A 14,154-nucleotide genomic window follows, 5' to 3' on the forward strand; every position below is an offset into this window, starting at 1 on the left:
GCAGCTTGTGTTTACAGCAAAATAGTTTATTAAATTAAGAGGTGCTTTGGGAAACTGGCAAGGAATTGCACTTAATAAGGAAAGTAAATAGCAGTCTGGATACAGATATCCTGCAAAGTGGAAGTAATGAAAACCAAACTAGAACATCTTACTCTTCTTCCTTGCTTCCCTCTCCTCTCTCCCCTGCCCCTTGTATACTCTGGCTTTGTTACTGGCCTTTTAATTTCTCTCTTCATTCCATATCATGTTCTGTCTTTTCGAGGGAGATACATCCCAGATCAGTGCCTGAAATCTGCATAATTTTCTGTCCCTTCCTTCTTAAGTCACCTGTGATTCAAATGCAAATACATCACACATTGGCTGTATGCAGTCATCAAATGGTTCAGCCTGGTAGGATCAGGAGGATCAAAAGCTTGATTAAAGTCAGATCTGAGAATAGATAACCAACCCAATCCTCTTGAACAGTCTGCCTATACAAAAGATTATGGTAAATGTGTAGCAGTTTCCCAGGCTGTTTTGTAGGAACTTGATTGAAAAGTTGAAAAACTTGACTCCACAGATTGTATTCTTCTAGTTATGCTAGAATGCAATATGATGCAATAAACCCACCCTACTTTGGTTATAGTTGTTAGATTGGTCGTCTTCTGCTGGGCCTCTAGATTCCTTGCATTCACAAAAGGAATTTTAAAAAAACTGTCAAGAAGCTGTCAGTCTGTGCAACTGGTTCCTTCTACACAATATTAATGACATCTGTTATTCACTTGCCATGGTCAACAACAGTCTGGCAGACAATCTTAAGATGATCTAGATTCAGCTAGTGCAATAAAGTCTTAAATCCACAATCTTATCCAAGATCCACCATGAACGTAATCAGCCACATGTAGATGGCTTTACCGTGAAATAGAGCAAGACATATGGAATTCTGCCATTGTGTGGTGAGAGAATATTCCACAAAAGGGACTACATTTTGTATAGATTTGACTGGGAGTAATTTCTCAAACCTAGTTCAGTCCCATATAGCGTTTACACCAAAGATATTACCCATGTAAATCAGGACATTTGCTGATTTGTTCCCTCATTCGCAATCCAGAGCTTTTTCATGTTATTAGAATAAAGACTTTCAGGGAGGCACCAGAGACAAAAGGAGAAACATAACGCCTATCCCACGTACAATAGATTTCTGAATCTATTCTGATGAATTTATTTTTAGCACGACTTGCTATAGGGATTGCTCAAGCAGAGTGCAGGTCATCACTCTAAGGACACCAACCAAGCCTATCTGCATGTTTTAATGCAAGCAGCTGCTAGGTTAGCTATTATGATCTTTATAACCCAAAGATATATTTATTAGGGTTGCCGCCTCTAGGCGGGACCTGGTATTCTCCTGGAATTACAACTGATCTGCAAACTATAGAGACCAGGGTCTCTGGAGAAAATGGCAGCTTTGGAAGATGAACTTCATGGCATCACATTCCTGCTGAGCATCCTTCCTTCCCAAAACTCTGCCCACCGCAGGCTGTACTCACAACTGTCTAGGTTTTTTTTTTCCCATTCTGGAGTTGAAAAGCATGTAGTGGTTAAGAGCAGGTGGATTCTAATCTGGAGAACTGGGTTTGATTCCCCACTCCTCCACCTGAGTAGCAGAGGCTTATCTGGTGAACGAGATGTGTTTCCGCTAGCTTTAAAAATGCGCCCCCTTCAGGCCAAAATGTGAAAGAAACACCGCCAAAATACAAAAAAATTCAAAATGACCCGAATTTTTCAGATATACCCGAATATTCGGGTAATCTGAACATGTTATTTGTCTTATTCGGGCATACAGATAATTTTATGCCCGAATAAATCCAAATCCGAATTTTACCAAATGTTTAGGGTATTTACCAAGCCTAGTGGCAGAGGCTTAACCAGATGTGTTTCCGCACTCCTACATTCCTGCTGGATGACCTTGGGCTAGTCACAGTTTTTCGGAGCTCTCTCAGCCCCACTTACCTCACAAGGTGTCTGTTGTGGGGAGAGGAAGGGAAAGGAGCTTGTAAGCCACCTTGAGTCTCCATACAGGAGAGAAAAGGGTATAAATCCAAACTCTTCTTCTTACTCTTCTAATGTTTGTTCTTGTGAGAACTGAATTTTGGGTTGTTGCTTATCTTTCACTCACGCTGTAAGCAATTGGTGAACAGTGAGTAATTTCGCAGTTGACTTCTTGCAGCTGGTCTTTACATTTTGTAATTTCACATCACAGTAAAGCATTCAGATCTTTGGGGTGTTCTATAATATACATTATGAAGAGCAAAGCCCTGGAACATCAATTATTTTGTAGAATGAGCTGGGACATTCCAGTCTCATATGGAAAACTAATGGCTTTTCGGTTTCTCTTTTTTTGCCAGAAACTTCTAGAACTGAACAATCTTCATTCCCTCATGTCTGTGGTGTCGGCCCTGCAAAGTGCACCTATTTTCAGGCTGACAAAAACCTGGGCAGTAAGTTATTCTGGATTTTATTTTGTGTGCGTCCCCTTCATCTTTCAGGTTTGGTATTCTTAAGTCTAGCTGTATCCGTATCATGCACTGAGTAGGATATAATTTTCTTAGCTTACGCAATATACATATTAACTCCAGAACTCAAAAGAGAAATAAGCAGTTGTTGCTGCAGTGAACAATCTCTAGCCTTTCCCTGCCCTCCTGCTTTGTACACAGTCCCACTGGATGTATTACAAAGGCTCAGACAGTACATGTTAGAAAAGTAATGGTGGTTTTTAGGACTTTCATGGAGTAAGCAGTTTAGAAGCTTAACAGCCTTGTCCAAGGGTCCCCGTGTCCAGCTGCGGCACTGCAGCCACATGGCTGCCCCCCCAAGGAGGTTTCCCAGCAACGTAGGGAGGCTTAAAATGCCGATAAGGTTCTCTGCCGCCAGTAAGTCCCTATTGAGCTGAATAGACTTATGCCACCTTTTCAGTGGTTTAAGTCTGCAGTCCCGGCCACAGGCACAACAGGGCCAATGGCCAGGAGAGAACCAACAAACAGGGGGGGCTCCCTAGGTGGTGGTGGGGCTCCTGGATGCTGATGCAGCGCGCCACGTCCCACTGCCGGGTAGGGTGGCAGTGGTTGCACCCTTCCACCAGGGCAAGTGCACACTGCTCCCACTGGAAGATTCCCCCCCGCCCCAGGTAGGGTTGATAGTTCTTTGTGTTAGACTAGAGGAATAGTGTAGATCATTGGGAGAAGCAATTTCTTCTGCATAATTATTTAATCAGGATGTAATTATTCTTTCAGGGACCAAAGCAGTTCTTTTCTGTTCTTTTTTCTTTCTGCTGTCATGAATATATGCATTGCGAACCTTTTTTGCTGAGTTTTACTTAGTTTTTTAAAAGTAGATTTGAAAGAATCCATGCTCTTTTTGAACACATTGTACTGAATTAGATCATTTGTCCATCAAGATCAGTCCTGTCAAAGGCTTTCACGGCCAGAATCACTGGGGTGTTGTGTGGTCCCCGGATCATGTGGCTGTGTTCTAGCAGCTTTTTCTCCTGACACTTCGCCTACATCTGTGGCTGGCATCATCCTCTGAAGATGCCAGCCACAGGTGCAGGCGGAACGTCAGGAGAAAATGCTACGAGAACACAGCCATACAGCCCAGAAACCATGCAACACCTCAAGGTCAGTACTGTCTACTCAGACTGGCAATGACTGTCGAGCGACAGTGGCTCTGCCACTGAACCACAACCCCATTCACCCACATTTCCCACCAACCATTATCTATGGGCTCTTAGTCAGACGGATACAAGCCAAACTAGTTACGGATCTTTTCTACATCTTCGTTATATTGCTATCTGTTAATGGTATGGAATGCATCTGTGTTGGTTGTGCATTTTGTGCTAATTCAAGTTATTTTTCATGGTCTGCATCTACAGTGACAGAAAAGATAACTTGCTGCAAATAGCTTTTATAGATACGTTGTACTGATTTTTAAAAGATTTGTAGGCTGTTTGCAGCAACGGATTCACAAGTGGGGCCATTCCTTTTCTTGTAATTTCATACTGTATAATTATTTTGGTTTTAACATAATTTTATACTGTAAACCCCCTGGGTGCTATTTAAATAGATCTAAATTTAAAAAGTTCAGTGCTCTAGTCAATTAGAGCTAATCTTACAGTTAGTTATTTCAGTTATTTCAGTCTAAGCCCATTGAAATGAATGGGTTTAGACTGAAGTAACTCTCTTTAGGATTGCACTGTTAGTTGAGTAATTCACCCAAGTTTATTTTTTATTTATTTTATCTACATTATTTATAGCCCAACTTTCTGCCTTTCTGCATTAGGATCTTAAAAGCCTGGAACCACCAAAAAGAACTGAAACAGCATTAAGTATTAACATGATACATTAAGCATAACCAGGGTGGATTTGATTTAAATTACAGTTTGAACCACTAGTCAGTAAGACTTCATTTAAATCATGCTTTTTTTGCATATGGACTCGTTCTTGCTCATATAGCCTTGACATTTGGAACCAGATGAAGGTTTCATTTTTTGAAAAATAACAGTTATATCAAAAATTTGGTTTCACTGTTAGAAATATATAAATAATTAATTGCGAAATGATTGCAAAGTGAACTATCTTCAGTTTCACAGGTTAAATCATCCATATTTGGACAACTTTTCTGCTGTACTTCATTGAAAAGAAAAAATAACACCATAGTAGCATATTCAATAATTCAATTCAAATAACACCATAGCATGTTCGTGCATTCACTTAAATATCCATGTGTGTTAACCAGTGTGGTTAAACAATATATATATATTTTTAAAAACTCAGGTTATTACCAAAGGTAATCAGTAGCTTTAAAAGGGGCTTGGACAGATTTATGGAAGAGAAGTCGATTTATGGCTACCAATCTTGATCCTCTTTGATCTGAGATTGCAAATGCCTTAACAGTCCAGGTGCTCGGGAGCAACAGCTGCAGAAGGCCATTGCTTTCACATCCTGCATGTGAGCTCCCAATGGCACCTGGTGGGCCACTGTGAGTAGCAGAGAGCTGGACTAGATGGACTCTGGTCTGATCCAGCTGGCTTGTTCTTATGTTCTTAGTGTCTTCTCAAAGCAGCAAATGTCATTTTTTCCTCAGCGTCCTGTCTTAAGATGTCATATCTCCATAAAGATAATGTTTACCTTCCTTTTTTCCAGCGCGTGATTTAGACTAATAGTTTAATAGCTACATTGTTTTCTGGATTTTGTATGTGGACGTCCATAAAGCTGAATGTAGCACTTGTGTTACTACATGTTTCTGGGGTTTTTGGATTCAAATCTATTTGCTCTGGAAATTTTATTATCAGTGGCTGGACTTCTGTCAAATATATTTGATGGTGTTTCTTCTTTGTTTTAAAGAAAGCGATATAGTGACTGAAATAGTTCAAAGTGATTTCCACAATGAAGGCAAGCCAGTGGCCTCATGGATTTAAAATAAATGCTGATTTTGGACTGAAGTTCAAACTTCAGGGTTGAAGAAAACCTATTTGAATGTTAGTCTGAATGGAACAATTTTGTTCTGTTAAAGAATTGTTCTCCTAGAACAACATTATTAGTTAATGCTCTCTGCTCTGTATATTATGGGCAACATATTAGGAATTGTAGACCTGTGTGAATAAGGAAGCAGGGGAAATTTGCCAAATAATTACCTAGATGACCTGTGATACCTTAATCAGTCATGCTATTAAGTGAAATACAGCCTAATTCAGTGACTTTTTAAACTGGTGTTTGAGAACACAGGCTTTTTTCCCTGGGGACAGCACCACGAATATCAGACACTGAAATAATTGGAGAAGTCTGTTCGTCAATAAAAATGAAGCTGGTCTTACATACAGACATTTCTTCAACTTTCCCAAATACTTGTCTGGGACTTGGATGCCCATGTCATTGAGATGTGCTAACATACAGGAGATAGGAACACACAGTTGTGTGTCCAAATGGAAATCAGTCTGTTCAGTTTTCTCTTTTTTTTAAGCATGTATTTAAATGGTGGTGTAATGGTCTGATCCTTTGTTGCAATAGCAAACCCTCTGTGTGCGCTTAGGACCAAAATTGGTCAGTAGTCACAACAAAGCAGTGTTACAGTGTTGCATCATTTACTTTGTGTAGGGCTCCTTTGTCAGTTGTGTAGGCAGGCACACTAGTGCTGACTTCTGGGAACAGGATTGCATACGAGGCTTCATTAATCCTCTTTTAGACATTAATATTTCACAATATTTCGCTGAAAAAAGGATGAGTGCATCTTGCAGCTCGGAAAGCACCGGAAGTCTGAATGCATCCTTGTTTGGCTTGCTGTTAGCCAGAAAAGGAAGTGTGTTAAGAGAGAACTGGGAGCAGTTCTGGTTTCACTAATGCTTTGTGCACATTTTCTATTTCTAAGTGTTTTCTCAGAACAGGAAAATAAATATAAGAAGAGAATTGAGTAACAGGGAGGGGTATAACAAGGGCTCCTACAGGAGAGTGTGGAAAGGGAAACAGGAAACGGGAAAGTAGCCATATTGGAACCTAGTTGCAGAGTGTGATCCATCAATGACTGTCCTGTTCCTTATGGCAGGATGGTTGGATATTTTGAGTCCATCAACCGGGTTTTAAGAACTAATTTTGTAATGAGCGAGAAGCAGTCGTCCACTTGGAGGGGATACTTCTCTTTTCTTCCCCCGTTCCTAATTTTTAGACTGGAGTTCTCTTGTCTTTACCGTGTGTCCGGTACTTTGGCAACAAGGTGAAACTTGAGAATGTTGTTTCTGCCTTTGAGTGGGAAATTGTCCTTCTCTAGCATGCAGGGCTGATTGACACACAAACCTCAAATAACTGAAAAAAAGAACTTCTTGCAGAGAGTCATGCTCATCCTCTTATTAATGAGAAGGTAGAGTTCTATAGACTGTATTTTGGATTGTGAGACGACTATGAATCCACGCTTACTTTTTAAAATCATGCAGTACAAACTTCCAAACTAAAGTTCAGGAGCAACTGTTTCTTCCTGTTATTGCAGAGTGCTTGTCCTTGTGAGAGTTGTAAAGCCACTCCCCATAAAATATATTTTAATGCCAGATACCAGAGAGGTAACCATATTCTTCTTTTTATGTGTGTATGCCATCAAGGCACAGCAGAATGGTGACCCCGTAGGGTTCAGAGGTGGGTTGCCATTGCCTGCTTCTGCATGGGTTCAGTGACTTCTGAGAGAACTGTAACTGGCCAAGGCAAAGAAGGTGTTGAGTAGTTTTGCCTTTACTCTGTCCTCTGTTAGCATTTTGCCATCCTCTCCACACAGTGACCCTATCGTATCCCTTTTCTTCCTTTTGCTATGAACATAATCAAAAAAGGCTTTTTAATTGTTTTTAACTGGGCTTATTCTGAGCTCTAACTTTTCTGACTTTCTCCCTACGTGTCCTGGCTATTTGTTTGAATTACTCTTTGGTGATTTCCCTCTTTTTCCATTTCTTGTACATGTCCTTTTTAAACCTCAACTCAGCTGAAAGTTCTTTAGACATCCATCCTGGTTTCTTTAGACCCCTGTTTTTCCTCCTCATTGCAGGAGGAAATTGTGCCTTCAAGGTCTCACTTGTAAGAAACACCCATTCCACATGCACTCCCTTCTCTTTTGGTATTCTTAACCACAGGATCACACCTAGTAGTTTTCTAAAGTTACTGAAATCAGCTTTCTTGAAGTCTAGAATGTGTTTCTGACTATACTTGGCATCCCTTTTCTGCTGTGTAACAAACTTGAGGAGAGCATGATCTCACCTAAGGATCCTACCACTTCCACTCCACTAACCAGGTCATCATTGTTGGTTAGAAGCAGATCTAGAATAGTCAATCCCCTTGTTGACTTTTCCAGCTTCTAGACCATGAAATTGTTCACAAGTCAAGTGACGAATTTGTTGGACCTTACAGTCTTGGCAGAGTTTGACTCCTAGCAAATATCAGGGTAATTGAAATCTCCCATTACTACTACTTCTGTCCTTTCTGAGCATTTGGTCATCTGTTCTAGGAAGGCATAATTCAGCTCTTCAGTCTGACTTGGGGGTCTGTAATAGATCCCCCACAATGAGATCACCGTTGTTTCTCTACCCTTTAACTTTTACCTAGAAGCTCTCAACCTGGCTTCAGGGATTTAAGTCATGGACTTGCTCACAGGTACAATCATCCCTGATATATAATTCTCCTCCTCCTCCTTCCCCAGTAGGTGTAGTTCTCTGAAATAGATTATACCCCTCAATTATTACTTTTCAATCATGAGACCCATCCCACCAGGTTTCAGTATTGCCTATTATATAATATTTGCTTTGTCATGTTAAGAGTTCAAGTTCATCTTGTTTATTTCCCATGCTCTGTTCATTCCCCTGGCTAATTTAAAGGTTTTTTCCCTCCCACTGTTGGGTTCATCAACTATTCACTCAATTCTCTCTAGAAACTTTGGACTATATCTAAGGAGGTTGAAATTATCCTCCACTGGTTTTTGAATATTCCCATTTTTAATGTCTGATTCGTGTCCGTTGATGCTCTTGCATAGAGACAGATGAGTTGGGTCAGTATAGGTGGAGGAAAGCTATTGCTAGCAAGACAGCATGTATGATCCAGTGTCTGATGGTTGTGATTAAATGGCTTAAAGTGAACAAGGTGAAACTGAAGACTGGCAAGACAGAGATAATGTTTTTATCTTAATATCTTGCCTTATCCGAACTCTTATTGGCCCTCCTCCCTGGTTACATTGTGTTTGTAAGTCTATACCTACTTAGACTAAGAGAACTATTTTAATAACCACTGTAAAGAAAAAGAAGATAATGACTCAAAAGAAAGAACAAGAGACCTGTTCTACAAGATCCGAGAAAACACAAGGGAAATTTGAAGCACACAAACACATTAACTGGACAAGACAAAATAAAGAGTAGAACTATACATTGAAGAACTATACAGGAGAGATGAGAGGATGTCAGGTTCCTTCATAGAAGAATTGTTTTGAAGAAGGATCTATAGTTTTAGAAAGTGAATGAAAGCTACACTGAGAGCAATTGGGAGAAACAAATCGCCAGGAGTAGAACACATATAGATAGAAGTTTTCCAAGCCACAGAAACTGAGTCTATCAAAACCTTGACAAGAATATTCCAACAAATATGGAAAACAAAACAATTGACCACAGACTGGAAATTCTCAATCTGCATTCCAAAAAAAGTAGATACCAAACACTGTAGCAACTATTGGACCATCGTGTTAATTTCTCGTTCAAGCAAAGTAATGCTAAAAAAATCTTTCAACACAGATTGTTATATGGAATGAGAAATGCCAGATGTTCAAGCTGGATTCAGAAAAGAAAGAAGCACTAGAGATCATATTGCAAATGTGCATTGGTTACTGAAGCGGACAAGAGAATTTCAGAAGAAAATCAGCTTGAGTTTCATAGATTACAGCAATGCTATTGACTGTGTGGATCATGAAAAGTAATGGTTAATTTTAAGTGGAATGGGCATGCCACATCTGATTGTTTTGATTTGCAACCTGTATTGCGGATAAGAGGCTACTGAGGACAGAATTATTATTATTATTATTATTATTATTATTATTATTATTATTATTATTATTATTATTATTATTTATTCAATTTCTATACCGCCCGATCCCCAAAGGGGATTTTTTATTATTATTTATTCAATTTCTATACCACCCGATCCCCAAAGAATGTGAAGAAACAGAATGATTTCTAATTGGCAAAGGTGTCAAAAAGAATGTATTTTGTCTCCCTGTCTATTCTGTCTATATAGAGAACGTATCATAAGAAAAAGTGGATTAGATGTAGATGAAGTTGGAGTGAAAATTATTGGAACATTAACCATTTGAGGTATGCAGATGACCGCCTTCCTGATCCTCCCCTCCCCCCCTTCCCCCTCTCATTAGGCCGGGTCCGCCAGTTTTCATTAGCTCTGCCTCCCCTTGCCAGACGCCTGTGGCCACACACTTACTTCTTCTAACTGGAATCGAGCAGGTTGAGAGAGCTTGAGCCTGTCAATTGTTTTCTCCTTCCAGGCTGGCAAAGCGACCTGGTGGGGAACTACATTTCCCAGGAGACCCTGGGAAATGTTCTCACCAGGTCATTTGAAGCTTGGAAGGGAACAGACAGGCCCCTTCTCCAGCCTGCTCAGTTAACTAAAGTAAGTGTAGGGGGCGCCATGGGGGGTGGCGCTGTGGGAGGGAATCACCCCCGCGATGCCCCCCCATGCTTACTTTAGCAAACCGAGCAGGCTGGAGAAGAGGCTCCTGGGAAATGTAGTTCCCACCAGGTTGTTTGGAGCCTGGAAGGGATCAGGCAGGCCTCTTCTCCAGCCTGCTCGGTTTGCTAAAGTAAGTGTGGGGGGGTGCTCTTGGTAGGGGGGGGGGGTGCAGGGGGGTACAAAAAAGCCAGTGTGTGCACCGGGCACACTCTGGCCCAGCTACTCCTCTGGCTATAAGCAACAGCCAGCTACCAATGACTTCAACAAGGTGACTGGTTTTAGCATTGGACTTAATCAATGAATGTAGTTTGACATGAAATTAGAGGAATCGGCATTAATGGCTCCATTAAACAGCTTTTTTTGATCCATTGATGATTCATTCCCCCATAGATTTAGTTTCATCCCAGTCTTTGTTCTCTCCAGCAAGGCACTTAGTGACACTATATGTAGCTCAGATCAGTCTGTGAATGACAACCTGCTCATTGGAATGAGCAGTAGGGACAATATTATTCTCGTCTTATTCCATCTGAACATGCTACTAATTTGGTTCTGGGCATGCTACAGTGTGCTTATATTGACTTTTCAAGTCTTATATGGCCTTGGATCACATAACCTTATGGAATATGTGGCCTTAAAGACCACCTGTTCCCATTTAAATCTACTCAACTGTTATGGTCATCTTCAGGTGTCCTTTTTCACATGTCCCTGTCATCTGAGACTAGATGGATGGCAATCTAAGAAAGGGCATTCACAATCATGGTACCTCTGTGAAATTTGTCTGTCCCTTTCTATCATTGACTTCACTGTCTTGTGGGTTTATTCATTGACCTACCCTTCTGTTTGTGTTTTGTTTAATTGATCTCTGCCTTGGGGTTCTTAAGGTTGGTCGAAAGGCAGCATAAAAAGGGTTTAAATGAAACAAATGGACAGCATTCGAGCTACAGTCTCCTGTAGCTTATAGTAGCACTATTTAAGGTAGAAGTCAACATGAAATCAATTACATGCTCAGTAAATACATTCTTTGACTGAAACATTGCAGCACTGACCTATGTTTGTGTGTGCTTTCTTAAGAGAAAGTTTGAAAACTGTGTGGGCTAGAAGAAAAGAAAATATGAATAAACTAATTAATGGATTTTCCTTTGTTTTCCAAATGATTTTTTTTGAATGTCAAAAAGCAGTTCTGTGTTCGGAAAACAAAGTATGCTGATATTTGAACAAAATGTGAGAATAATGAAGTCTTTATCCAAAGGATAACAGTTTCTAGGTGGAGTGGCTTTGTTAGAAACACATCTGTTACATGAAAGGAGAGATTTGTAATACATTTGCAGCCCCACCCTAAACTCCAGCTTGAAAGGCCTTAGAATGAACTATACCTGTGAAGCTCTGTCCTATATCCAGAAGATAACCTGGTAGCAAATCTGCCAGTGCTGTGCTAGTACCACCAGCATAAATGGTACACCAGTGTAGCTTTGGATGGGGTGGGATCATTGCTATAAATGGAGAGGAGATTTTGTTGACTTTCTAATTTACTACAGCTATGCTCCTAACACCAGTGTAATGTTCTGCCACTGAAAACACTGGTATGACCCATAAAGGCATATGCAAAGGAAGAAAAACAATTATATCGTTACTGACATTTACTACCTTTGAATCTCAGATCAAAGAGATCTGTAACAGCATGAATTCACAGGCCGACAAAATTCTTCCCATTTATTTAGTGAAGTCTTTCACCTTTACTTCTTCCTGACCTACACTGAGATATGGTTAGATTATCAAATAAGATGTGGAATTCTTGGCACCAGCTCTCTGTCTGACTCAGATACCGTGATTGCTGAACAGTTTGTAGACTGTTAGTGGAGTTCTGCAACTAAACCTGAAAGATATCTTAATCAGAAACAGTATTCTGTAGATTTCAGCATAGTCTTCAGTTACAACTGTTTCTTAAAGAATTTAATTATTTTTTAAAATGAAATTGCCATATGACCCCATCTAATTTTACTACCAGCCTTGTGTTACCCTCTTATTTGTACTGTTCTTGCTTCTTATTAAAGATTGCAGCTACAATATGGCTAGATTTGTGCATACTTTATAACTTCTTTTGATCTTCTGCAGATCTTTTCTAGCATGTCCAGCTGTGTGAAATCATTAAGTAGCACGTAGTATTCCAGTAATATGTGGGTAATCGATGGCCCATGCTGCTTTCTTATGACTTGCATTGTCAGTCTGCAAATCAAATTCCTTACCACTACCTACCTTTTCTAAGATACCATAGAACTACTCTGCAGTGTACACAGAGTTTATAATTTGTTCTCCCCATATATTTATCCACACATCTATGAGTACTGTAAGATAGAGTGCTTCATTCTTTTTTTCCCTCTTTTGTGCTTTACAGGTTCAAATTTTATAAGAGGTTTTTGCAAAATAATCTCTCCTGGGAAAATTATTATAATAAGTCTTAATAACAACAGACAGCCTTTGCACTGGCATGATGTCTCCCCTCTGCTGCCCTGGAAGGCGGATACAGGAAAACTTTTTTTCAGGATAGAAAATGGCCCTGTGGATCTGAGCACATAGAAACAGTAGAATATATGCTTCTCTGCCATCAGTTTTGCAAAAATACATATATTAATTATACTGTGCTACTGTTGTATAGATTTCCAAACAATTTTATATCTCCATGTTGCTTACAGACTCAATCCTGATGTAACTTAGGCCCCTTTCGCACATGCAAAATAATGCGTTTTCAAACCACTTTCACAACTGTTTGCAAGTGGATTTTGCCATTCCGCACAGCTTCAAAGAGCGCTGAAAGCAGTTTGAAAGTGCATTATTCTGGATGTGCGGATTGAGCCTTAAAGTGTGGCCAAGTTCTGTGTAACAGCACTGGAAACATGTTGCAGGGTGGTCTTTGCAACACAGTAGGACTAATGACCTAATAGCTATAACTTTCAATTTAACAATTTTAGTGTCTTCTTATACCTATTCTCCATTAAGTTTTTACCCCTTTTAGTACTTATGCTTACTGTTTCAATATGTTTTATCCTCTGTGTATCTGTGTACTATCCTCTGTGTAATATCCTTTATTTCATTTATCGTACATTGGTCTTTGACTGTAATAGAGGTTTTGATTTTAAGTCTTAATAAGTAACATAGTTCATGTTTTCATTGATGAACGATGGTACCCCATATTGGTCAGGTGTTTTTTGTCCCTTGATCTTTAGCTGCAGTCTTATCTGCAAATGAAGTTGTGCATGAGGTTTTTGCATGGGACTTTTTTTGGATACAGTTATCCGAGAGATTAATTGACCATCACCTTGTGTAACAGGATAGACAACACTTTATGATATCACTGCTACAGAAGGCATATAAGGCTCCTGAACTGATATGGCTTTGTGCTACTTCCATGATCATCCACTTCACTTATGTTGATGCAAGTTGTTTCAGTATTTGCTTCAGTGTATGTAATAATGAGCTAAGTCATTCTGTGGAAGCGTTTGAAAGTGTGTATTTCATTAGACAAGATTTGAACACTTTTGTGCAACGTTTCCTTCCCCCAGAAAGACTTGCAGTATTGAAATGTTTCCATATGTTGGAGTGAGAAGAAGAAAAAAAGCAATGTAATAATACCATTCAAACATATTATATATATAGCTGATGGTTCAGATTGAAACATTTGTAATGATAAGATTAACTATATACCTCCTCCCTCACAGTTAGTTGCAAAGTTACTTATAGCTGTACTGGTCAAAAACTAAAATCCACAAGCAAGCTACGATCCATGTAATATTGTTATTACAACCAGTTCCAATAACACAAAATAATGTGCAAGAACTATTGAGTTTCTTAGATTAGGTGTGTCCTGACCTGGATGGTCCAGGTTAGCCTGATCTCATCAGATTTCAGGGTTAGCCCTGATTAGTAATTGGAT

At 39.7% G+C, this 14,154-nt stretch overlaps 1 protein-coding gene across 5 annotated transcripts in view; it reads left to right on the top strand.

Annotated features, from left to right (window-relative positions):
* The window catches only part of RALGPS1 (Ral GEF with PH domain and SH3 binding motif 1), a 240,760-nt gene that overhangs the window by 58,211 nt on the left and 168,395 nt on the right, over positions 1–14,154 (top strand). For all 5 annotated transcript variants that reach the window (XM_048513563.1, XM_048513565.1, XM_048513566.1 and 2 more), the window contains exon 8: positions 2,385–2,477. In XM_048513563.1, the coding sequence (XP_048369520.1) occupies positions 2,385–2,477 (93 nt within the window). The remainder of the gene's footprint in view (positions 1–2,384; positions 2,478–14,154) is intronic.

Source organism: Sphaerodactylus townsendi, linkage group LG12, assembly GCF_021028975.2.
Source record: "Sphaerodactylus townsendi isolate TG3544 linkage group LG12, MPM_Stown_v2.3, whole genome shotgun sequence".
In the NCBI taxonomy this organism is placed as follows: domain Eukaryota; kingdom Metazoa; phylum Chordata; class Lepidosauria; order Squamata; family Sphaerodactylidae; genus Sphaerodactylus; species Sphaerodactylus townsendi.